Here is a 26,437-nt window from a genome sequence, read left to right on the forward strand (position 1 = left end):
TTTATTTGACAGAGAGAGAGACAGCCAGCGAGAGAGGGAACACAAGCAGGGGGAGTGGGAGAGGAAGAAGCAGGCTTCCCACTGAGCAGGGAGCCCAATGCGGGCTCAATCCCAGGACTCTGGGATCACGCCCTGAGCCGAAGGCAGACGCTTAACGACTGAGCCACCCAGGCGCCCCATTACAGGCACCATTGTATAAAAAACAGAGCATGTGCTTTGCCAACAAACCTTTCTTTGAAGCTAGCCCGTCACTTACCGCCTGTTTGATCTAAGGTATTAGGTTACAATAACATCACAGGTTTGGTATCCTCTTCTGTAAAATTGGTCTAATGTTATAATAAATATGCAGAGTTCCTTTTCATAAAAGACTTCTTATATACTGATACCTAGCAAGATAGGAATAAAATGCACTTTCTTTAACCTGAGGGAGAGGGGCATAAACAGTACCTGTGAACAGAATGCTGATGTTATGTCTACTTATTCTAGCAATAATTGAGAGAGATGTTAAAACCTATGATTATGGATTTGGCTCTTTCTTCTTTCACCCACAACTGTCATACAACTTCTCAAGAAAATGTCTTACTTTTATAAGCAGGAGTCCTCTCTTGAAGACAAATCCTAAAATCTGAGGTGTGCTAGCTCAGTCTAAAAGGCTACCTCTCTGCAGCTACTGCACTGCTCCTTGGTTGTTGATGCTATTGCTCCAAATGTCATCACTAGCAATACAGCCGCTGAATGAAGTTCCTGTCTGCAGTAGTCACTGAGCACCAACCGCTGTTAATCTGCCAGTATTCCTTCTGCATGTAAAGAAGGAAACTCTCCTCTGGTGTTAGTCTCAGCTACTGTTGCTGCTAACCTCCCAAAGTTATAAAAACCTCAAATTTCATATACGTTCATTTCCTCCCTCTCTCCAATTCCCACCCTCACATATACACACATACCCCTATGGCCCAAATCACAACAAACATTTTAATGTCGATGTCTAGAATTAGCCTCAAGACCATCTCCAGGTTCACTGATTCTCTAAAAGTACTCAGAGGACTTGGCATAAAGCTGTTTTCACAGCTAAGACTCATTACAATGGAAGGATACAAGGCAAAGCAAGCAAAAGAGAATGGTGTATGGGGCAAAATCTGGGGGACACCAAGGGCAAGCTTCCACGAGTTCTCTCCTAGTGGAGCCGCACACACTTAATTCCTCCGGCAATGAATTGTGATAACACACGTAGAACGTTATCTACCAGGGAAGGTCATTAGAGATTCACTGCCCAGGGTTCCTATTGGGAGCTGGTCACACAGATACCCTCTGCCCAGCATGTACCAAAATTCCAGACTCCCAAAGTATAAACCACATCATTTACACAAACACTCTAGGAACAATAAGACACTCTAAACATTTAAGGATAGGTCATATCAATGTAGGAACTGTTTACTAGCCAGGATTCCAGCCAAGGGCCAACCTTACAAACAGCCTTCCTAAGGACAGCAGTCTCCAGCCTGCTATATTAACTATTTTCTGTACATTTGCCAAGCCCAAACAGCCAACAAATCCTAACTTCTCTTGCACCTCTCTTTTAAGGCTGGAACCCAGACACATGTCTTTAGTTTAGGTTCTATCTCCACAGCCATTGCTGCTACAGCAGCATTAGCAATGAATTTGAAAGGGGGAGAAACCGGAACCTCTGGGCTGCCTCCACTAAGATGAGAGATGGGACACAATGTTGTAGCGTTAAATGTGTTAAACAGCACAAGCCTGTGAAATCACACTCTCTGAATTTAAATCCTAACTCCACTACTTTATAAGTGAAGGATAAATTATTTGGTTTCTCTGTTCCTGTTTCCAAATCTGTGATGAGGAAAATAAAAACATCTTCCTCATAGTGTTGTGATGATTACACACAAAAATACACATAAAGGACTTAGTAGCTATTATTTAGAAGGAAGTTTCCCTCCCACTCTGCCTATTGTTGTCTCTCAGGTTAACTGACAATTAGAATAACCAAGGTCTTATACCTATGGTCACATTACATTTGGAACAGCTAAAGCACCAAAGTATATCATCAATTTACCGTAGAGAAAATGAACTTTATAATAAATGATACCTGGAAAACAAGATAGCCATTGGAAAAAGATAAAGTTGACCCCATATCTCACACCATACACCAGGATAAACCCCAAATGAATAAAAATCTAAATGTGAACAATACTACTATTTAAAAAAAAAAAAAAAACAACGAATTCCTTTATAAGACTTGAATAGGGAGAGCCTAGTATCTAAGGTTCAAAATCCAGTTATATTAAAAATAAGCAAACACACAAACACATCAAATTCAATTATTCAAAAAACAAAAGGCTCCACATGGCAGAAAGTTTCATAAGCAGGTCAAATGACACACTGGGAATAAATATTTGCAATTCACTGTGGACAAAGGATTTACCTCCCTAATCTACAAAGAGCTTCTAAACTGAAAAGAAAGACTGATTGAGGCAACAGAAAAGTAAAGGACAAGAACCAACCTCCAAAAGAAAGAGGAATACAAACAACCCTTAAAGATAGAAAAATACGCTCTACCTCACTCATATATTAAAAAACAAAACAAATTTAAAAAACCCTATACTGAGATAACATTTCTCACCAATAAGACTGGCAAAAATCCAAAATTCAACAGCACAATTTCTGCAAGAAATGGATCATGCAAAATAGTATTATCCCAATGGAGTTTCTGGTACTATTTACCTGCAACACATTTAAACTTTGATATAGCAACCCCATGACTAGACTCTACTTCACAGACACACCCGCATACACATGAAATATCTAAAGATTATTCATGAGGAACTGTTTATTATAGCATGATATTATAAATAACATAGGAGTCCATCAATAGAAGACCTAATGAATTAATTTCTATATTCACAGAACATTTTGCAGCTGTTCAAAAAACTAGAATGGGGTGCCTGGCTGGCTTAGTCCATAGAACATGCGACTCTTGATCTCAGGGTTGTGAGTTCAAGCCAATGATGGGCATACAGATTACTTAAAAATAAATAAATCAGGGTGCCTGGGTAGCTCAGTTCGTTAGATGTCTGCCTTTGTCTCGGGTCATGATCCCAGAGTCCTGGGATCAAGCCCCACATCTCGCTTCCCTCCTCAGGAGGGAGCCTGCTTCTCCCTCTCCCTCTGCCTGCTGCTCCCCCTATTTGTTCTGTCAGAAAAACACATAAAATCTTAAATAAATAAATAAATAAATAAATATTTTAAAAAATTAGAAAGGGGGGAACTCTGAAGAAGATTCCCTCTGTTTTGTTGAGAAAATCAAAGTGAAGAACAGTGGATATAAATATGCTGCCTTTTGTACTGAAGAGGAAGAAAAAATATGTGTACTTCCCTTTACTTGCATAAAAGGTACTAGAAGGTAAATGAAAAACTAATAAAATTGTTACCTTTGGTGGGGAAAGACTAGAAGGACAACATGCAAATGAGACTTCTCTATATACACGGCTGAATTTATTTTTTGTTGAATTACTTCTGTTTTAAACTTTTATTTATGAATTTTTACTTTCATTAAATGCATGCTCTATATCAACTATTAAAAAGAAGTTTATATGATAAAGCAAATCCCTCCACCCCAATCCTGATCTTTAAATAGTTCTCAGTCTTTCTTATGGTTGTCCCTATAACCCTAGATAATATGGTTGTACCACTACTTTTGAGTTATCAACTTTAAAAATAAACCAGCTTAACTCTAATATGAAAACTTAAAAATTTATCTCTTAAACTTTTCCATTTTCTTGCCCTCTTAGTGTTTGAAATATATGCTATTAATTTTAATTCTTGAATAATTTACCTTTAAAAATCTTAAATACTAACTTTATAGTTTTATTGCTTATTTTGTCAATTTGACAACCCCTTAATTCTCCATTTTGAAAGACAAAGCTGTTAGGGCAAGTAATCTGTTCTCTCCTTCCCTCCCTCTGCCAGCTTCACTTTTATTTTTTATCCTTATAGTTGTTACATTCTTCCCTGCAACAAGAACATTCTAGGCTTCCTTTATCCATATCCTGTCCAAAGTTTGACTCAAAGCTAAAAACTAAAACAGCATTTACATTTTTATGACTATGTAAATACTGTTCAAGGAAACATACCTCACCACATTTCACTTTTTACTCTACAGTCTAATGTCACAAAATTAGGACCACTTGAGAAAAACTATTCCTAGAATCAAGATCAAATGGTTTCTTTATCACATTCACTCTCTTAAACACCACATTCTAATTTGGTTCATAGTTAGCTCATGATCTCCTTTCTTTTTTTGCTTCCTCCTGCTTCAATCAAGACTGCTTTCCAGGCCTTCTGAACAGCTGTTAACCCTAGTCTTCTTTTTAGTCTTCTGGGTTGGCTTAGCTTTTTTTTTTGAACTTGTGTCTTCACTGTCCACTTTATCATTTTGCCAGAGGATATCCTTAAGTAACCACCTAAATTATGGTAAACAGAAAGCAAACTCTCTGGATCCATGCATGTCTGAAAAGTCTGTCTTCATAGTTGTACCCTCATAATTAATCATTTGACTTAGTAAAAAAACGAAAAGAAAGAAAAAAAATCCTGGGTTAAAATTATTTGTCCTAAGAAGATTATAAACACATTCGCATTTTCGGTTAGCACATAGTGTGGTCGGTAAGATGCCAGTCTGACATTTATTTCTTTGAAGGTGACTTGTTTTTTCTCTCCTGAAAGCTTTCACAGTCATGTCTTCATGGAATTCTAAAATTTCACAATAATGTGTCTAGGTTATGGGTACTTGGTAATAAACAGGTTAGTCTAAAGCCTGAAATTAGCAAATTAGCACGAACTGTTAACTCCCATCTCCAAAGCAAACACAGAGAACCTACAGATGTATGGGTTTCAGGAACCAAAATTATGAGAGAGAAACCCTGAGGAAGCTGAAGGCCAATTCGAACTAGTACATGGGGGAGGGATGATGGAGACAAGTAGCTACAGACTCCAGTTGAACACCCAAAGGTCTCAGTGTGAGGACAAGGTGAAAGAAAGCTTTTTGAATTGTTTCTCCCTAAAAATANTACATGGGGGAGGGATGATGGAGACAAGTAGCTACAGACTCCAGTTGAACACCCAAAGGTCTCAGTGTGAGGGCAAGGTGAAAGAAAGCTTTTTGAATTGTTTCTCAGAGATACAAAGCCTCACCAAATTTGCCACACAAAGATATAAAATGTTATAATATTTTTTGGAAAAAAGCACTCAAACCAATTGAAAAACAAAGCTAAGAGATATAAAAAAAAAATTGATCAGATATCTTGAAGTTTATACTGTTAGAAAAAAAAAGTTGAGGGGTGCCTGGGTGGCTCAGTTGATTCAGCCAGGTCTCTGGCTCCCAGCTCAGCAGGGAGTCTGTTTGGAGAGTCTTTTCCTCTGCCCCTCTCCCACACTTGTATGCACCAGTATATCAAAATCTGTGGGATATGACTAAAGAAACTTAAAATCTGAATTAATACAGGATCTATTTTTAAAAACTGAGTTCATAATTAAAAACTTTACCACAAACAGCTATACTGAATTTTATCAAAGATTTAAGAAACAAATAATATTAATCTTACACAAACTCTTTCTATAAAAGGGAATACTTTTAACTCATGTCAGTTTTGGTCACTTAATATTTTCTGTCTTTCAAGGAATTTGTACATTTCATTTAAGTTACTTATTATCTCCTACTTGCAGTTTCATTGACTCTCAATAAAAATGAAAACAGAACAAATCAAACTTTCAGGATGTGGCTAAAGCTGTGCTTAGAGGAAAATTCATAGCATTAAAATGACTACATTAAAAATATCTCAAGTGAAAACCACCCAGTGTTGGTGAGAATTTGTTATAACAGTAACTCTCAAACATTGTTAATTAGTACCCTGGAACTATCTAGTAAAGCTGAACATGTGCATTATCCCTACACCACTCTGCAATTTCTCTTCTGGAGTAGTAAGCAAACACCTCTAAGATGGTCCCCACTGCCTAGTATTCACACCCAGGTATAACATCCTACCCCCCCAATGTGGGCTACACCTAGTGACATGCTTCTAAGAACAGAATACTTTAGCAAAGGTGACAGGTTGCCCCCTCCCAGACAGGTTTCAAAAGACTGACTTCTGCTTAACTCTTACTCTGTCTATTGGTTATTCGGGAGAAACAAGTCTGAGGCAAGCTGCACTATGGAGAGACCCACATGGCAAGGAATTGAGGGCAGCCTTTAGGCAACAACAAATGAGGAAGTGATGCCCTCAGGTCAACAGCTCAGGAGGAACGTACTCCTGCCAACCATATGAGTGAGCCTGGAAGTAGATTCTTCCATAGAAGATGAATCCAGCATCTACCAACACTCTGATAACACTCTTGTGTAAGAGCCCCAAAGTCGGGGGACTCAGCTAAGCCACACCTAGATTCCTAACCCACAGAAAATGTAAGAAAATAAATCTCAATAATAAAGTGAAAGTGATGAAACAGAAAAGTCAACCAAGAGAAAATAAATGAAACCAAAAACTGCCTTTTGAAAAAGATCAGTAATACTGAAAACCTCTAGCTAGACCAATCAGCAAAAAAAAAAAGAAAGAAAGAAAGAAAGAAAACATGAATTACCAATATCAGAACTGAAAAGATGGATGGAAATCATTACAGATCCTAGAGAGAGTAACAAGGTACGGAAATATGAAAAATTTTATGCCCACATATTCAACAATTTAGCTGCAACATACAAATTCCTTGAAAGATCCAAATCCAACATCCATTCATGTTAATAAAAAACATTAAACAGTGAACAGAAAGCAATTTTTAAAAATTTTTTTTTTTTAAATTAACATATAATGTATTATTTGTTTCGGGGTACAGATCTGTGATTCATCAGTCTTACACAACTCACAGTGCTAACCATAACACATACCCTCCCCAATGTCCATCACCCAGCCACCCCATCCCCACAGCCCCCTCAACTCCAGCAACCCTCAGTTTGTTTCCTGAGATTAAGAGTCTCTTATGGTTTGTCTGGCTCTCTGGTTCCATCTTGTTTCATTTTTTCCTCTCTTCCCCTACGATCCTCTGTCTTGTTTCTCAAATTCCACATATCAGTGAGATCACATGATAATTGTCTTTCTTTGGTTGACTTATTTCGCTTACTGTAATACCCTCTAGTTTCATCCACATCATTGCAAATGGCAAGATTTCATTTTTTTTGATGGCTGCATAATAATCCATCGTGTGTGTGTGTGTACATATATATATACCACATCTTCTTTATCCATTCATCTGTTGATCGACATCTGGGCTCTTTCCATAGTTTGGCTATGGTAGACACTTCCGCTATAAACATTGGGGTGCATGTGCCCCTTCGGATCACTACATTTGTATCTTTGGGGTAAATACCCACTAGTGCAATTGCTGGGTCATAGGGTAAGCTCTATTTTCAACTTTTTGAGGAACCTTCATACTGTTTTCCAGAGTGGCTGCACCAGCTTGCATTCCCACCAACAGTTTAAGAAGGTTGTCCTTGCTCTGCATCCTCACCAATATCTGTCGTTTCCTGACTTGTTAGTTTTAGCCATTCTAACCAGAAAGCAATTTTTAAACATGAGAAAGGCATCTAAGAAAAACCTACAGCTAACAAAGATGGACTGCTTTCCCTTATAAGCAGGAAGAAGACAAGGATGTTGTCACCTCTACTTAGCATTATACAGGAGGTCTTAAATTTTGGGTTAAGGCAAGAAAAAAAAATCATCCAGATTGGAAAGAGGAAATAAAACTGTATTTACAGATGACATGATCATGTACATTTAAAAAAACCTAAGCAATTAAAAAATACAATAACAGCAATAAGTTACAAAGTAAATGTGTGAAGTTATTTCTGTATAGTGACTAGAACACAATTTACCATCAAAGAAAAAAGGGACACNGTTACAAAGTAAATGTGTGAAGTTATTTCTGTATAGTGACTAGAACACGATCTACCATCAAAGAAAAAAGGGACATATTTAAAATATACAGGTAAACCTGTACACTGAAAACTACAAAACAGCACTAAAAGAAATTACATAAGACCTAAAACCTGAGATATCTATTCCACAGATTACAAGACTCAATACGGCTGAAATGTCAATCTCTCCCTAACTGACCCATATAGTCTGTGCAATCCCAGTCATTATCCCAGCTTCTAAGTAAAAACTGAGGAGCTAACTGTAAATTTTTAAGTAAAATGCAAATGACTTAGTATAGCTAAATCAATATTGATAAAGAAGAACAAAGTTAGAGGACCTACACTACTTGATTTTAAGACACACTACAAATCCATTGTTATCAAGACAGTGTGATATTAACATAATAAATAGATATCGGATAAAAATTCAGTGTGTATAAATAGACACATTCACAAATGGTGGGCTGATTTTCAAATAATGGTACCAAAACAATTCATTACAGAAAGAAAAATCTTTTTTTTAATTATTTTTTTAATTTTTTTTATTATATTATGTTAGTCACCATAAAGTACATCCCCGGTTTCTGATGTAAAGTTCGATGATTCATTAATTGCGTATAACACCCAGTGCACCATGCAATACGTGCCCTCCTTACTACATCACCAGTCTATCCCATTCCCCCACCCCCCTCCCCTCTGAAGCCTTCAGTTTGTTTCTCAGAGTCCATAGTCTCTCATGCTTCATCCCTTCTGATTACCCCCCCTTGAAAGAAAAATCTTTTTAAGAAAAGGTGCCACAAACTAACCAGATAACCATATGGAAACAAATCAATCTCTACCTCCACCACACACAAAAACAAATCTGAGATTCATCTCAGACCTAACCTTTCATAAAAGTTCAGTGTACAGGCTTCTTCTTCTTCTTTTTTTTTTTTAAGATTTGATTTATCTATTTATTTATTTATGAGAGAGAGAGAGAGAGTACAAGCAGGGGTAGTAGCAGGCAGAGGGAGAAGCAGACTCCTTGCTCAAGGAGTCCAATGCGGGACTTGACCCTAGGACCCTGGGATCATGACCTGAGCTGAAGGCAGACGCTTAACAGACTGAGCCACCCAGGTGTCCCAAAAGTACAGGCTTCTGAAAACAAATAAATAAAATATCTTTCTATCCTTGGGATAAGCAGATTTCTTAGACAAGAACAGAAAGCCATAACCAAAAACTGGAAAAGAGATCTGTCAAAATTAAATTCTTCTATTTATCAAGACACCATTAAGAAATGAATAGACAAGCAACAGACTGAGAGAAAATATTCGCAATACATATATCTGAAAAAGGACTTATACCTAGAATATATAAAGAACACTTNAGAACAGAAAGCCATAACCAAAAACTGGAAAAGAGATCTGTCAAAATTAAATTCTTCTATTTATCAAGACACTATTAAGAAATGAATAGACAAGAAACAGACTGAGAGAAAATATTTGCAATACATATATCTGAAAAAGGACTTATACCTAGAATATATAAAGAACACTTTCGGGGCGCCTGGGTGGCACAGCGGTTAAGCGTCTGCCTTCGGCTCAGGGCATGATCCCGGAGTTATGGGATCGAGCCCCATATCGGGCTCCTCTGCTATGAGCCTGCTTCTTCCTCTCCCACTCCCCCTGCTTGTGTTCCCTCTCTCGCTGGCTGTATCTATCTCTGTCGAATAAATAAATAAAATCTTTAAAAAAAAAAAAAAAAGAACACTTTCAACCCTATTTCAAGTAACAGAGTTCATATAAAGAAAATATTAAAGACCTTGGGAAAAAAACAGAGGGGGAAAAAACACCTTACATACATAGAGAGGAATAAAGGTAAGAATTACAGGTTTCTTTCTTATCAGAAACACTGCAAGCATCAAGAAAGTAGAATGAAGTATTTAAAGTATTAAGGGAAGAAAAAAAAAAACACCCACTAACCTAGAATTCTATATGAAAAGCATCCTTCAAAAGTAAAGGACTGGGCACCTGGGTGGCTCATTTAGGTAAGTGTCCAACTCTTGGTCTCAGCTCAGGTCTTGATATGCGTTCAAGCCCTTCACTGGACTCCACACTGGGCATGAACCCTACTTAAAAAAAAAAAAAGTAAAGGAGAAATAAAGACTTTCTCAGACAAAAACCAAGAGAATTGATTGTCAGTAGACCTGCTCTGCAATAAATGTTAAAAGAAGTTCTTCAGAGAGGCACATGGGTAGCTCAGATAGGAAGTGTCTGCTTTCAGCTCAGGTCATGATCTCCAGGTCTGGAATCCAGCCCCGCATCTGGCTCCCTGTTCAACAGTGAGTCTGCTTCTCTTCCTCTCCTCTGTGTGCTCACGCGCACGCCCTCTCTCTCTCAAATGAATAAACAAAATCTTAAAAAAAATTAAAAAGTTGTTCTTTGGAGAGAAGGAAAATTATATACATCGGAAACTCAGATCCACATAAGGAAAGGAAGACTGTGGGAGAGGGAATAGTTGAAGGTAAAATAAAATATTTTATACATCTTATTAATTGATCTAAAAGATAACTGTTAACATGATGTCATAATCGTAACAATGCATTGGATGATTACTGCATTTGGTTAAGTGAAATGAAGGATAACACTATCACAAGGGACAGGAAGGAGTAAATGAAAATGCTGTCATAAGGTGTACATAAAGCAGTGCAGTGTTATTTGAAGGTGGACTTTGAGGAGCTATAAATGTATACCGCATGCACTAGAATGTACAGGGCGACCACTAAAAAAATGTTTCAAGTAAATATAATATGCGGAGAGGAGATAAACGAAATCATACAAATTGTTCAATTAAAACCAGAGAAGGCAAAAAATGAGAGGAAGAAAATAAAAACAAAGAACAAGTCAACGAACAGTGTTAACAAAACCACAGGCCCAAAAATGGCATCACTTAAGGCAAATCATGAAATTTGGACTTAATACCTAACCTACTAGCAGTTTCAACCTCCCCCAGAATTGTCTTAACTGGTCAGTCAGGAATTTTCTGATCAGCATCAATGAGGTAATCCGTCACAGGGCCCTCTCAATCCCCCAAAGGAAGATGAGGTAAACTACATAATAAGACCCCTGTAAAAGAAGGTGATCTTGCCTAAACAATCCTTTCTTTTCTTTCGATAATAACGTCTTGCCCCACCTTCCTTCCTATAAAAACCTATGTTGTATAATACCTTGAAGCTCCCCTCCACTTGTTAGCCGGGATGCTGCCTGATTCATGAATTGCTTAGTAAATCCAATTAGATCTTCAAATTTACTAGGCTAATTTTGAAAAGTTATGAACAAGGTAGATATTAATCCAACCAAATCATCCCTTGAAGTGTGAACGGCCTATATATATACCAATTAAAAGACAGACTGTCAGAGAAAATTTAAAAAAGACCTTACTAGAAACACCTGGGTGGCTTTTGTCTGCTTTCGGCTCAGATCGGGGTCCCAGTGTCCTGGGATCCAGCCCCCTGCTCAACAGGGAACCTGCTTCTCCCTCTCCCTCTGCCACCCAACCAATGTGCTCATGCTTGCTCTGGTTTGCTATTCTTTATCTTGTTCTGTGCACTCTCTCTCAAACAAATAAATAAAATCTTTTTTAAAAAATGGTCTTGGGACCCCTGGGTGGCTCAGTCAGTTAAGCGTCTGTCTGCCTTCAGCTTAGGTCATGATCCCGGGATCCTGGGATCCACCCCACGGCAGGGTGGGGGGCCTCCTTGCTCAGCGGGAAGCCCGCTTCCTCCCTCTGCCTGCTGCTCCCCACTGCTTGTGCGTGCTCTCGCACTGACAATAAAATCTTTAAAAAAATACAATATTTTTTAAAAAACAGTCTCACTATATGCCTACAGGAACTCACTTTTTTTTTCCCAGTTTTTCATCTATTGATTTAAGTAACCTCTACACCCAAAGTAGAGCTGGAACTCATGACCCTGAGATCAATCAAGAGTCACAGCCCCTTTTGAAAGAGCCAGCCAGGCGCCATAACAAGAAATCTACTTTAAAAAAAAAAAAAAAGCAGGTGGGGTGCCTGAGTGGCTCAATCAGTTAAGCATCTGCCTTCAGCTCGGTTCATAATCTCAGGGTCCTGGCTGAGATCCAGACCTGTGTGGGGCTCCCTGCTCAGCGGGGAGTCTGCTTCTCCCTCTCCCAATGCCCCTCCCCCACTGTTCAGGCGTTCTCTTTGCTCTCTCTCTCAAATAAATAAAATCTTTTAAAAAATTAAAAATTTAAATTAAGGGGTGCCTGGGTGGCACAGCGGTTAAGCGTCTGCCTTCAGCTCAGGGCGTGATCCCAGTGTTATGGGATCGAGCCCCACATCAGGCTCCTCTGCTGTGAGCCTGCTTCTTCCTCTCCCACTCCCCCTGCTTGTGTTCTCTCTCTCGCTGGCTGTCTCTCTGTCAAATAAATAAATTAATTAATTTAAAAAAATTTTAAATTAAAAAAAATAGGTAAAACGGGCACCTGGTTAAGCAGCCAACTCTTTGTTTCAACCGAGGGCATGATCTTAGGGTACTGAGATCAAGTCCCCTCAGGCTCTGTGCTCAGAGCTTGTCTGCTTAAGACTTTCTCCCTCAGTCCCTTCCCCCATGCCCTTTTTCCCTCCCTCCCTATCTCTCTCTTTTTAAAAATAAATAAATACATCTTTTTTTTTTTTTNTAGGTAAAACGGGCACCTGGTTAAGCAGCCAACTCTTTGTTTCAACCGAGGGCATGATCTTAGGGTACTGAGATCAAGTCCCCTCAGGCTCTGTGCTCAGAGCTTGTCTGCTTAAGACTTTCTCCCTCAGTCCCTTCCCCCATGCCCTTTTTCCCTCCCTCCCTATCTCTCTCTTTTTAAAAATAAATAAATACATCTTTTTTTTTTTTTTTTAAAGATTTTGTTTATGTGAGAGAGAGCATGAGAGAGACCGTGAAGGGGGGAGCAAAGGGAGAGGCAGACTCCCTGCTGAACAGGGTGCCGGATGCAGGGCTCAATCCCAGGACCCCGGGAACACGACCTCAGCCAAAGGCAGCTGCTCAACCAACTGAGCCACCCACTGGTGGCTCAGAAACAATAAATAAATTGTTTTTAAAAACAGGTAAAAACAGACATTCATGAAAGATAATAGCTAAAAACACACAAAAGGGTAGAAATACACGAGAAGGTAAGCGCCACCACCAGTCATGAAGCCAATGCAAATTAAAACTATAATGAGATACTGTTAGCAATTCTGGTTACACCCACTAGAATGGATAAAAGTGAAGACTGGCAATACGCACATGTAAACAAGGATGTGGGCAACCTAAACTCTAATACAAACCTAGTTACAGTATAAAGTGGTACAACATTTAACAAAATAGTTTGACAGTTTCTTACAAATTTAAACATACACATTATCTAATTCTACTCCTAGGTATGGTATAGTATGAAACATATATCTACCCAAAGACATTAACAAATGCTTATAGCAGCTTTATTCATAATAGTCCAAATCTGGAAAGAACCCAAACATCTACCAACATGAGAATAGGTTTTCAAATATTATAATACATTCACATAATGGAATACTCTCACATATAAAAATAATGAACTACTGTTACATGTAACATGGCTGAATCTAAAAATCATTTTGCTGAGGGGCGCCTGGCTGGCTCAGTCCATCGGTTAAGGGACCAGCTGAGCAACTGACTCTTGGTTTCTGCTCAGGTGGTGATCCAAGGGTCATGAGACAGTGTGGAGTATGCTTAAGACTCTTTCTCCCTCTCCCTCCTGCCCTCCCCCACCAAAATAAATAAATAAACCTATAAACAAACAATCATTTTGCTGAGTATAAGAAGCCAGAAATAAAAGACCTTACACTGTATAAATATTTTATTCCATTTATATTAAGTTCAGAAACAGGAAAAAAACTATCTATGATAATAGAAATCATTATGCCTAGAATAAGTCTGGAAAAAGACAACAAAGAACATTTTTCAGTGATGTTCTAATGCCTTGACTGGGGAGTAGGAAACACGGGAGGATTACATTTGTTAAAATTTATTGCGCTGCGCCCTTGAGAACTATGCATTTCACTCTATGTAAATTACAGCCCAATCAAAAAAAAAAAAAATTCCAGCAAAAGCCTTCTATTTTTTGTATAGCTCTAGTACAGCAGCAGGCAAGCTTTTTCTGAAAAGGGCCAGAAAGTAAATATTTTAGGCTTTGTGGTCATATGATCACTGCTACAACTATTCAACTCTACCATTCTATTGTGAAAGTCACCAGACAGTATGGAATTAGCAAGGCTGTGTTCCAACAAAAACTATTTACAAAACAGGTGGCAAGCTGGATTTGGTCCACAAGCTGTCCTTTGCTAAGCTCTGGTCAAGCAAATAAAAAATTGATCTTCAAAATCAATTTAAATATGCTATATTGTTCTTTCCTTTATATTGACAGGCATGATAATTATTAGAAGCCAATTTCAGTCCACTAAACATCAGTTTTTCTATTCTCATCATTTAAAACAGGAAGACTACCCAGAAAACATATGGACTATCATCATTTTAAAAAATCATGTTTTAGGGCCACCTGGGTAGCTGTTGGTTAAGTGGCGGATTCCTGATTTCGGCTCAGGTCCTGATCTCAGGGTCCTCAGACTGAGCAGCATCAGGCTCCAGGCTCACCAGGGAGTCTGCTTCTCTCCCTCTTCCTCTCCCCCTTCCCCAGCTCTTGAGAGTGCGAAGGGGGGAGAGGGGGAGGGAGAGAGGGAGAGAGGGAGAGAGAGAGACAGAGAAAGAATAAGCTGGGGAAAGGGCAGAGGGAGAGGGAGAAGCAGACTCACTGCTGAGTGGGAAGCCCAACAGGGGGCTCAATCCCAGGACCCTGATCATGACCTAAGCCAAAATCAGACTCAATGGCCTGAGCCACCCAGGTGCCCAAAAATCATTTGTTTTAATAACTACTATAGTACTTTAGAAACATAACCACAAATATGGGAAATATTTGAGTTTCAGATAAACTAGTTAGTAAATAAATTATAAGATGGAAATTTGAAATACACTTAGGTACACACACAAAAAGCTATGTTACCCACAACGCCAACAGTTTGATTTATCTGGTATGATAAAGTTCTTGACACATGTTCATTATCAGTCATCTCTAAAAACAATTTAGCTTTCTTTCCCTAAAATAAAGGATTTCATATTTAAGGGCATTTTTAATTCTTTAAATTCTTACTATTTTTCTGAATCCGGAAAAGCAACTTATGGAACATAAACTGAAATCCACTCTTGCCACTGGCTGAAACTCTTTGTTGTATCATCATATTCAGAGAGTAACAGAGGAAGGTAAGTAACTGACATTCTTGAAGGACTTATTTAAATTTGCTAATTTTGGTTTACACAATCTAGATGAATTATGAGCCTTATTAGCCTATTCCCTGTAACTAAACTCCCTGGATGGGATCCAAGAAAGAAGCAGAACAATCTTAGGAGAAATTCTCCATTTAATGAGTAATTTTACAGACATTTCCAGTATGTAAGTCTATAAAAATACAAACTGCCTAGTGAAATAACTAAATCAGCTTATCATTTCTTCAGAATGTAAGAAAATAGAAAAGAAAAATCTGATCTTTTGTTTTCAAAGCGCTTGCTGCTAAACAGGTAGTCAGAAATCCAAATCATGTATTCAAATCTGGTTGCCGTGCCTAATCTTTTTCTTTTACTTATCATTAGGATATATTTTCCCCATAATAAAAAAGGCATAACAGCCCCTCAAGTATAATTTCTCAACTCAAAATGTTAAGTTTTTTAAAGTCTCATGTATTCATTTTTGCCAGATAAACTCTAGAATCACAAATTACATTTCAGCTAAAACCAAAACATTCACTTTACATATTCTTCCCCTCACAGGTACCTACAGAGACACCAAAAGGGATCCTAGATATAAGCCTGCAGTTTCTAATCTCTTAGTGTCATTCCCAAAAGAGAAAGCGACTCAAGTATCTGTGAAGAAGAAAAACAAGAAAAAGAAAAGCATATCTCACCAAAGAGTTTCCTCCATTTATTTTCAATTCATAAATTATGTTCAAAGTTTGCCAAAGCAAGCTAACTCCACCCAACTTCAAAAGACAGTATAAGCAGTAGTTCCCTATCATGTTAGTCTCAGAATCCTATTGTTAGTTTCATATGCTATTGTGCTTATTTTTTTCAAGGTATTTTAAGAATACGAGCACCACCACCAGATCCAGTAACTGCAAATGTAGGAGTGATGAAATTGCTAGCAAGAAGAGATGATGAAGAGGACAGAAAGTGGTGAAACAACTTTACATAAAATACATATAATATAAATATGAATTATTTACTTTTGTTTTCTATAGTAATCCAAACTATAAGTGGCCTCTAGAACTAGATTCTCAATTCAGATATATCAAACACCAAATTGCTAAAGGAAACCTTAAAACACCCATTTATATTTTAAAAGCCTCATATTGGTGAACATTGTTTACTCGATTTACATTTTATTTATTTATTTTTAAAGATTTTATTTATTTATGTGACAGAGAGACAGCCAGCTAGAGAGGGAACACAGCAGGGGGAGTGGGAAAGGAAGAAGCAGGCTCCCAGCGGAGGAGCCCGATGTGGGACTCCATCCCGATCACGCCCTGAGCCAAAGGCAGTCGCCACCCAGGCGCCCCTCAATTTACATTTTAGAATTCAATAAATGAGAAAACTGATAAAACTAATGTGACTTAACTTAGAAGAGTTATTACTGTAAAATATTAATTATCCAGCTCTCCTGTTCACTTTCTAGACAGAACCCTTATTACTGGCAGCTAGTTATATTTAAAAAAAAAAAAAAGTCAGGCTTTGGAACCAGGAAGATACGGGTTTGAGCTCTGGTGCACCACACCTTGAAAACAAACTTTCTGGACCTATTTTTACATCTCTAAAATGGGAATTTATTAATACCTACCTTGAAGGACTGTTACAATTAATGAAATATGTGTAAAGCAGCTGGCACATACTAGGAATTGAAGAAACTTTAGCTGCTATTATTATTTTATTACTCATAAACACATCCAAGAGACAATATAAGAACAAACATGATAGGGAAATACAGCTACATTTAACTGCTAAAACAAATCAAACAAACTCTGATAGTTAAGTAAAACTCTGCGCTTAACTTTTTGTTCACATTTTAGATATACAAGATAATATCATAGCCCCTCTTTACAAATACGTAAAAAAATCAGCTACAGGTCCACTTATTTTGGAGCTAAATAAAAATGAAAGATATTATTACACAGTAAAACATAATTTTATGAACAGGTGAGATGATATCACCACTAGGGGGAAAAATGCCGAAACCAAGATTTAAAAAAGCTTAAGAAAGGATAGTAAAAGAGTCCTACCTTTAAACCGACTGCTATAAGATCTGTAACAACACTGTATGGAAAAAGTAAAAAGAGAAAATGGAAAACAAAGTTAGAGAACAAGTTTAAAAAGACAGAGATAACAAGATTAAAAGAAAAAAGGAAAAGCATTATAATAATAAAAATTAATAAAAATAAGAATGTGATGAGTTGTGAAATGTTAATACAAAGAAAAGTGATGGGACAGTCTACCAACAGCAGAGTGTAAAAGCACAGCTTTAACTACAATGTCAGAAACAAATAATAAATCAAATTCTTCTGGTATTTATTAAAGTATAGTTGTGTTTCAATAAAAGGAGTAATATGTGTTTATCCATTTACCTCTATTTAACAAATCCAAATCAAAACTTAAGATCGCCAAAGCTCATTCTTTTAAATCACTGGTCTGAAATATGTTTTAAAATTTTAAATGAAACAAAACTAGTGAATGGCTTTTACAGAAACAGAAGGTATCTTGCAAATTTGCACCTACCACCTGAAAAAGCTCACCAAAATACAGCTAAGATAGTGTCTCAGAACTAAAATAAATGCAAATATCAAATTTCAGACATGAAAAATTTCAAAGATCTGCTTTTAAAAAAAACACCACATCAAAACGGTGTTTAAGGATAAATTATCTCAGGAGGAAATGAACACACACGCGGGCACACAAACACACAAGACAGTTGGGATTTGAGGAAGAACTAGAAAGATATACTGACTGGTGGTTTGTTGTTTCTTTTTTAACTATCCAAAATAATGAAAAAGGACCTTTTCTGGCTGCGAGAAAATGCAGAAAGTTAATTAGCCTTCTGAAAGCAAATATTCACTGTGTTCAAAACCATATCCCTTAACCCCAAGGTGTAAAAACTCCTATAAAGTTCTCTCAAACAAAAAACCATCTTTTCTCACCCCAAAGAACCCATCTTCAATTACCGTTTGCCTCCATACCTCCTAAAAGAAAGCTCCATCTAAATTTTATATATTGTTAATAACCTATAATGCCATTACTTAATAAAAGTAAACAGATTTATGAATCTGGATTGTTCATTGATGCAAATTTAATTGTTTTGAACAACCACCATGTAGATTTTTAATTTTTTCTTATAGATTTCTGAAACTTGAAATTCATTTGTCTGAAATTTAAATGTGTCAAATAACTGCTTGTGCATGGAAAATAAGATTGTATAGGTCTTGAACTTACCTTCCAGAATGTCTTACTGCCCCACATATATAAACCAATAAACTCATTCTTAGCTCTAAAACAACATACAGGGTGAAGAGAGAGTTATTAAACTATCCAAAAGGGTAAGTTTGCACTTCTCAGTTACCCAAGAGTTTAACAGCCAAGATGTTTAACTCGAGTCCTTTGTCAGCACTATAAATTTTCCAATACAAAAAGCTAGCCTAGCTCAAGTCAAACCGTCTAACGACAACGCACTACATACACAGTGAGACACTTAATTTCACAGCCTTCCTGAATTGAAATGTTGGCATAATCACACAAATTAAAACAGCAAAACTTTGCACACACATAAAGTGTAACTGAATAAGGTGATGTGAAATGAGTTTTCAACGTTCTCAGAAAAGTTTCAATTAAACAATAAAAATGGCTTCAATTAAATTAATATAAAATACAGAACATCACAACCATCAATGAAATCTAAAACCGCACTGTCTGAAGTCTGTAGCAGTGTGCAATTAGCATTCAAATGAGTTAATCCAAATATCATACAGACTTAATGTTATGAAAGCAGATAAATGAAGTCTAACGAAGACAGAAATTGTTGGAAGATTCCATTGTCTTTACACAGCATGGCAACAATCATCAACTATATGGTAACATGAACAAGGCTTCTACTGTTTACTCGAGTTCCACATATTCTACAACCAGGGGGTTTACAGATATGTTGTCCTCAAAAGCAAGTAAAAGGCCAAACAAAAACTCAAATATATAATGGGAATGAATACGTGGATTTGCAAGTTCTAACAGAGCTGGAGATATTTTTAAAATCTTGATACACATATGCTACAATTAGTCCACGAAGATCGTAATCTAGTCGTTTCTTTAAATATTAAATTATCTGTCAGGTCCCACGCCATATCCCTGGGTTCTCAGAGAAATATATCTATCAGTGATTCCAAATCTTTTTATTTTGGCCACGGACCTCATTAACTTTTAGAGCGTCTGAACGCTCCCGAAAATTGCAGAAATTCACGAAGTTTCTTTCGGGGGGGCTGCGGGGGCAGGAGTCCATGGTCACCAGGTCCAGACGCCCGGTATACAGAGGTCGTTACCACAGCTCACTGGCCAAGTCCGGAGACCTCGGCGGGTCCCCCGGCACGTCGACACCAGCGGGGGGCCCTGGCTTCGGGACCAGGTCGCCGCCCAGACGTGCCCCGACGCGTACACTCACCGTCCGCCTCTCCGCGGCCACTCGTCTCCCTGCCAGGGGAAGCTCCAGCGCTGGCCCCACCTCACCGGTAAACAGCAACTCCCCAAGCGGGAGGACGCCCGCCCCGAGCGCCGCCTCCGCCTCCCCCAGCGCAGCGCACCATTTTCTGAGAGGAAGTGTCGGCAGGCCGGGCCGGGCTCCCCGGACTCTGCGCGCGGAGGGCGGACCCCGGCACCCGGCGGCTGCACCCGGCTTTCCTCCGCTTCCGGGTGTGAAGATGTGAAGGGGCGGACATTACGGGGGCGCCCCAGGGGGGAAGAAGAGGCGGCGGCGGACCGCCCCTCCGCGATTCGGGGCGTCCGGAAGCCCCGCCGTCGGACTCGGCCGGGGTCGCTCCTCCGGCCGCCGGCGCCGCGCCCGGCTCCCCGGCCCCGGCGCGTCCGGCCGAGAGCCGAAAGGAAGCTGGGCAGACGCAGCCCCGCACAGTCGCTGCGCCTTCGAGTACTTACCCATCCATGGCCCAGACGGAGGAGCGCACGGTGCGGGGACTGACGGGCTCACCGCGAGCGGAGGGCGGAGGCGGCGGCAGCTGGGCGGCTCCGGGGACGGGCAAGCGGCGGCTCTCCGGAGCCCCGCCGGGTGAGAGGTGGAGGAGAGTGGGAAACAGGGGCGGAGACCAGGGACGCTCCCGCCACCGCCGCGCCCCCGCCTTCCCCACCCCGCAAGCGCGTCCCCGCCTCGCCTCACCCCGCCCCCTGGGGGGGTCTACGCCCTCCCTCCGCCCCGCCCCTAGCCGGCCTCCCGCTCGGCTCCAGGGCGCCCTCTTCCTGCCGTCGCCCTAAGACTCCGCCTCCCGGCCTCTCTTTCCAGCGCACGCGCGCGCCTCGCCCCCACCTCCCTCCTGCGTTCACGGGAGCGCGCTCCTTGTGCTTCCCTCTTTGCCGCCCCTTCCGCCCACTCGCCGGCCCCGCCGGCCTTCCGGTGACTCTGCTCGGGGTTGCCAGGTTCAGACACCTCCGTCTCCCCGCGGGAAGAGCGTTGGAGACCCGGCTCTGGAGTGTAGGTAGGAGTGTCTCGCCAGGACACTAGAACCTCGGCGGCTTAGTGGGCGAGGCTGGCGGTGGCTGGACCCCAAGCACGGAGGCCCGGCGCGGGCCGTGGTCTTCGAAGCCCCCCGGGCCCTGCAACCGGAGGAAGCCCGGGCTCGGGACCCGCGCCGGCGGGAACTCCCTCCGGTGCGGGGCCCGCGGGTCGTCCCCCGGGTCCTGGGAGTCGACTTCTGGGACTCGATAGGTGTAGTTGAGGTTAAAATGAATGAGGTGAATGAAAGAGACTGCCGGAACTTGAGAACCTCTCAGTTGTGTACAGTTTTAGTCTGAGTGCTTTTCGACCCGACAGTCTGGGTTTGAATTTATATGAAACATTCGTTGCACAATACGGAATGGCCACTATGTTGCCAGCGTTTTATGGAGTTTTTCATATCCTTCCATGTAAAGAACAAACGTATCCTCTGAGAGAGTGAGTATTCCCCTTTTTTCAGATGAAAATGTAGACAACTAACGGAGTGATTCTCCCACAATTTCACAGCCAAGGGAGCCCCTTCCTCTCCTCTGAGCAAAATTATGTATATAATTAGTGGCAACTCGCTTGTTTGCCCTTTTACATTCTGTCTAGTTCTGAAATTCAGTGATTTTTCAATTCACAGATCATCAAAACTTAAGCCACTAAACGCTGCCCTAGACCAAATTCCTAACCTGACTGTAAAGAGAGGACTGTTCCTCCTCAGCCTCATTTGAGAAGCAGGTAACAAGACGCCTCAGTCATCATCTATCCTTGCTAGTATATCCTGCTTTTAAATAAGTAGGCGCTACTAAAACGACTTAAACTGTCGATTCATCCATCAAGTCATTATTTATTGAATGTTTACTATGTGCCAAGCTCTGCAGGGATAACCAAGAAAAACCTGTTCCAGCCTTCATGGTTGAATGGATTCCTCGATCGCTTTATTATTTATTGGCAAAAACGGTTTTCAGATAGCTCAGGTCTGGGGGGACCCTATTTTTAAAGAACTGTGTCTAACTTAAATCCCTCTTTCCAAAAGATGAAATATATTTTGTATGTTAAGTCCAAGTATTAAGTTGCAGTTGTAAACATTGCCACCCCACATTGCCAGATGAATGTTAAAAATATGAGCAAGCCCTCTATGGAATCTTGATATTGTTGTTTTGGGGATATAGTCTGTCGATTAAATTTCCTTAATTTTTTTTTTTTTAGCTACACAAGTAACATAAACGTACATGATCCTTTTGGAAAATTGAAATAGTATGAAATATTAAACACTTAAGATTATATTTCTTCACAACCTACTCCCTACCCATGATAACCAGTCCAACAGTTCTGTGAGCATGCTTCTAGACCCTCTCCATTTTTTATTTACTCTTTTTACTTAAAAATTCCGGAGATTTTTTTTCGTATCAGTACTTTTCATCTACTTAATTCGGTTTTTTTACATTTCTTTCATTTTCTCTTTGTAAGTACATTTTTTTCTTTTCAAATTTTTATTTAAATTCTAGTTAATATACAGTGCAATATTGGTTTCAGCAGTAGAATTCAGTGGTTCATCACTTACACAAAACCCAGTGCTCATCATAACAAGTGCCCTCCTTAATACCCATTCTCCATCTGACCCATCCCCCACCCACCTCTATCCATTAACCCTCAATTTGTTCTCCATCCTTAAGAGTCTCTTATGGTTTGTTTCCCTCCCTGTTTTTCCCCCTCCCATATGTTCATCTGTTTGTTTTTTAAATTCCATATATGAGTGAAATCATATGGTATTTACTTGTCTTTCTCTGATTTATTTTGCTTAGCATAATACACTCTAGCTCCATCCACGTTGTTGCAACTTAATTCATTTTAATACTGCATAGTATATCATAATTTCACATACCGTAATTTAACCTTTTCCAAAATAGTGCAAATTTACATTGTTTCTAATTATTCAAAATAACAGTATTGCAAAGAACATCATGTATGTGTGAGCATCTTTGCACACATGTTTATTTCTGAGGAATAGATTCCTAGAAGTAGAATTGCAGAACAAAGGGTATAAGCATTTTCAAGTTTGATTAATATTGCCAAAATGAGTCCAAAAAGGCTGTACTAATTTACATTTTCTTTATTTAAAGAACAAAAAGTAGTCTTTCTCTTGGCCCCATGCCTTAAGATAGTTGACAAATTTCAGTAGTAAAAAATAAATGTGAAGTCGATCTGAAACTCACTATCCATATTACTAACTCTGAAAAGTCTCTAAGATACTGTACCTGACTAAAATGAAAAAAACTGTATGGCATTTCCTAAATACTTAACATCCCATTTTACAAAGAAGCCTAGGTAGAAGAAAACAGCTCACAACAGAAAGCAAGATAAAACCCTTCTGTTTCCATTGCCTCTTGGTCATAAGTTCAAAAGACTTTTCATTTGTGAGTCCCTCTGATTCAAAACAGTGGACAGAATGGAATTTAGGTCTTCTAGGACCACTTTTAGAATCCTAGCTATTCCCATTGTCCGTATGGCATGGAAAAACCGTGGCCTTCTATAAACTTAACAAAAGTTTCTGCATTTCCAGAATGATGGAATAGCTTGTCATGAGAACTTTATGTATAGTTGCTTTTTGATGGTGAAGAATAACTGTTCTTGTTTTGCTAAATCTATTCTTTTGAAAAGTAAGCAGTTACAATAACTTAATTTATAAATTTTCTAAGATTTTACTTCTTTGCGTTTTTGTTCTAATTTGTCTAAGAAATTCCCCTGAAACACCTTCATTGAGAAGAGACCTACACACACACCCACTATTATGGTTTGGACAAAATGTAACCTTGGAACATTTGCTTTCAGGCATTCCAGAATGTAGTGATAATTAACATTTAACTGATACTACCCTATTCATTTATAGGTAAGGCTTCTTAAGACATACATGTGATACAAAGATACTAATATAGGTCAGAAATAAGATCGGCTATGAGGTGAATCTGGAAGGTGGACATTTTAATATTTTATCCCATGATAAAGACAAAAATTATTAACATGTATTCCTTAAAATAGAAACATCTGAAATTGTACTGAGGGAAAAAAGCTAAACTTAAAAGGTTACATATTGTATGATTCCATTCATGTATAATATTCTCAAAATGAAAAAATTATAGAAATGGAGAACAGATTAGTGCTTGCCAGGGGTTAGGAACAGGGTGGGAGAATATAGAAAGACAAGAAGATGGATGTGACTATAACAGAGTAGCAAGGGGATGTTTGTGGTGATAGAACAGTTTTGTATCTTTATTATGGGACTGGTTATACAAGTCTACACCTGATAAAATTGCATAGAATTTTGGATACACACAACTGCATCTAAAACTGGCAAAATCTGAATAAGATTTGTGGAAGTTACTGATGTCAATTTCCTGGTTTTGTTATAGATAAGATGTTACCATTGGAAGAAACTGGGTGAGAGTACACAGGATCTCTTTGTACTGCCTTTAAACTTAATATGACTCTATAATTATTTCAAAATAAAAGAAATCTTGTAGAATGTTCCCTTAACACTTGTTATTCATTCAGTAGTTAAGCAAAGCAAACTTCAAAGGCTTAAGAAAAATGTGTGGGAGTATAATTCATATTTTTCAGGCTACATCACCTTGGTAGTCAAACTGGGTTATAATAGCTTACATACACTGAGTCTGACAGACTGACCGATCTGTTGAATTGTGAGCCTTACTTTGAAGTCCTTCCTGGGGTGCCTGGGTGGCTCAGTCGGTTAAGCATCTGCCTTCGGCTCAGGTCATGATCTCCGGGTCCTGGGATCGAGTCCCACGTCGGGCTCCCTGTGCTTTTTCCACTCCCTCTGCCATTACCCCTGCTCATGCATGCTCTGTCTCTCAAAGTCTTTAAAAAAGTAATAAAGTCCTTCCTAACTATGAGGAGAAGGCTTGAAAGTGTCTCCTCCTGACTTCTCCACCACTATAAGTCATGTCCATTTTCCTCAACCTGTGCCTGGCCCTGACATAATCATCTTCACGTGAAGGTCCTAACATGACCAATGCCTGGTTCAGAGGACTCCAATGTTTGCATGGAAAGTGCTGTCACCTATAACTGTCCTATAGTAGGACCTGCCAGCCCATGTCAAAGTAGCACTGAATTTTCCAGAGCACTTTTCTGAAAAGGGGAGAATTCCTTTCCCCTTTTTGTCATACTGTATCACTGAGATCCCCATTGTCCCTCAAAGTTTTTAATAAAACAGCACTTTCCATTTTTATTCACAGAAAATCCTTTAGGATTTAGACATGGGTTTGTGGAGCCAGGCTAGAGAGCCATCCGAATGATAATCACTACAGTGTTTCAAGTATCATCATTCCCTTAACACTGGCATTTTGTCCTTAAAACTGGTGCACACCACTCTCTACCCTGAAGGTGGGTTCTTAACCTAGGAGATTCCTTGACCCACTTAGAAGTAGATCTCTTGGAAACAGAGGTCGGCACACCTCTTCAAATATGCTTAAGAATATTTGCTCCTGGGGCGCCTGGGTAGCGCAGTCGTTAAGTGTCTGCCTTTGGCTCAGGGCGTGATCCTGGCGTTGTGGGATTGAGCCCCACATCAGGCTCCTCCGCTGGAAGCCTGCTTCTTCCTCTCCCACTCCCCCTTCTTGTGTTCCCTCTCTCGCTGGCTGTCTCTGTCAAGTAGATAGATAAATCTTTAAAAAAAAAAAAAAGAATATTTGCTCCTGTTTATTTTCAAGCTGAGACCCCTACTCTCACAAAAAGAGTTCCATGCACTGAATTAAATTATCGAAGAACTAGAAAAAGGACACTATTAGAGTTAAGTAGAAGAATACCTCTGCCTACGTAATAAAATGAACAGTAGTGTGTCATGGTTAAGAATGTGATCTACAGCCTGATTGCCTCGTTTAGAATCTTAAATCTTCATGAAGTCTGTGTAGCATTGCACTGGCCCAGCTCCTAATGGAGCAGAATTTCCCAGCCATTGCCATCCACTGTGGGATGCTCCAGTAGGAGAAGCTTTCTCAGTACCAGCAGTTTAAAGATTTCAGTAATGAATTCTTGTGGCGACCAACGCATTCGGCTGAGGCATTGACATTAAGCTCATGAACATTGCTTTTAACGATGGCTTGCCTGAAGATTCCAACACCTGCCTCCATTATGTGGTCAGAGCAGGCCACGTTGGCACCACCGGCTTGGCCATCATGTTTGTGTCAGATGAGAATGAATCTCAATGATGTGCAGGATCACTCTGAGATCAGTATTAGTGAGCTGCCTGTTGTGATAGACATCATCAGACATTGAACAGACCCAGTACAGGACTAGCCCACCCATTCTGGAATGTGTCAGTCTGTCCCTCTTCAAGAGACAACGCCAGGTATGGGGGTGAAAGACACTACTGTCACCTATCCCCAAACCCCGCCCCATGGCTTCCCTCCTTTGCATTACCACCACACCTAAACTCCCATTCCCTGACTTGTGTGTTAAGTTTTTAACAGTTTATAGATCAGCACTTGATAGAAGTGTGAACTGGGATAAGTTACTTAACCTCCCTATGCTTCAGCTTCTTAAACTGTAAAGAAGGGATAATGATAGTACTTAAAGCTTTTTGGGAAGGTTTAAATTA

The 26,437-nt window shown here is 39.6% G+C and overlaps 2 protein-coding genes across 15 annotated transcripts in view; one reads left to right on the top strand and one right to left on the bottom strand.

Moving 5' to 3' along the window:
* The window catches only part of PTBP3 (polypyrimidine tract binding protein 3), a 131,290-nt gene extending 110,821 nt beyond the window's left edge, over positions 1-20,469 (bottom strand). For 5 of the 10 annotated variants that reach the window (XM_034664290.1, XM_034664284.1, XM_034664289.1 and 2 more), the window contains exon 1: positions 20,268-20,469. Coding sequence is in view for 2 of the 10 variants with exons in the window: in XM_034664282.1 (XP_034520173.1) it covers positions 17,363-17,396; positions 20,268-20,275 (42 nt within the window). In the remaining 8 variants the exon portion in view is untranslated. Of the gene's footprint in view, positions 1-17,362; positions 17,397-19,779; positions 19,993-20,267 lie in introns of those variants that run through there. The other 5 variants (XM_034664282.1, XM_034664281.1, XM_034664291.1 and 2 more) reach the window with 4 other exon arrangements.
* Positions 20,470-20,623: 154 nt separating this feature from the next.
* HSDL2 (hydroxysteroid dehydrogenase like 2) overlaps positions 20,624-26,437 on the top strand; it is a 75,375-nt gene continuing 69,561 nt past the window's right edge. Inside the window, exons 1-2 of one of the 5 annotated variants that reach the window (XM_034664296.1) lie at positions 20,624-20,821; positions 21,464-21,561. The gene's annotated coding sequence lies outside the window, so the exon portion shown is untranslated. The remainder of the gene's footprint in view (positions 20,822-21,463; positions 21,562-26,437) is intronic. The other 4 variants (XM_034664292.1, XM_034664295.1, XM_034664293.1 and 1 more) reach the window with 4 other exon arrangements.

Source organism: Ailuropoda melanoleuca, chromosome 7 (assembly GCF_002007445.2).
Source record: "Ailuropoda melanoleuca isolate Jingjing chromosome 7, ASM200744v2, whole genome shotgun sequence".
Classification (NCBI taxonomy): domain Eukaryota; kingdom Metazoa; phylum Chordata; class Mammalia; order Carnivora; family Ursidae; genus Ailuropoda; species Ailuropoda melanoleuca.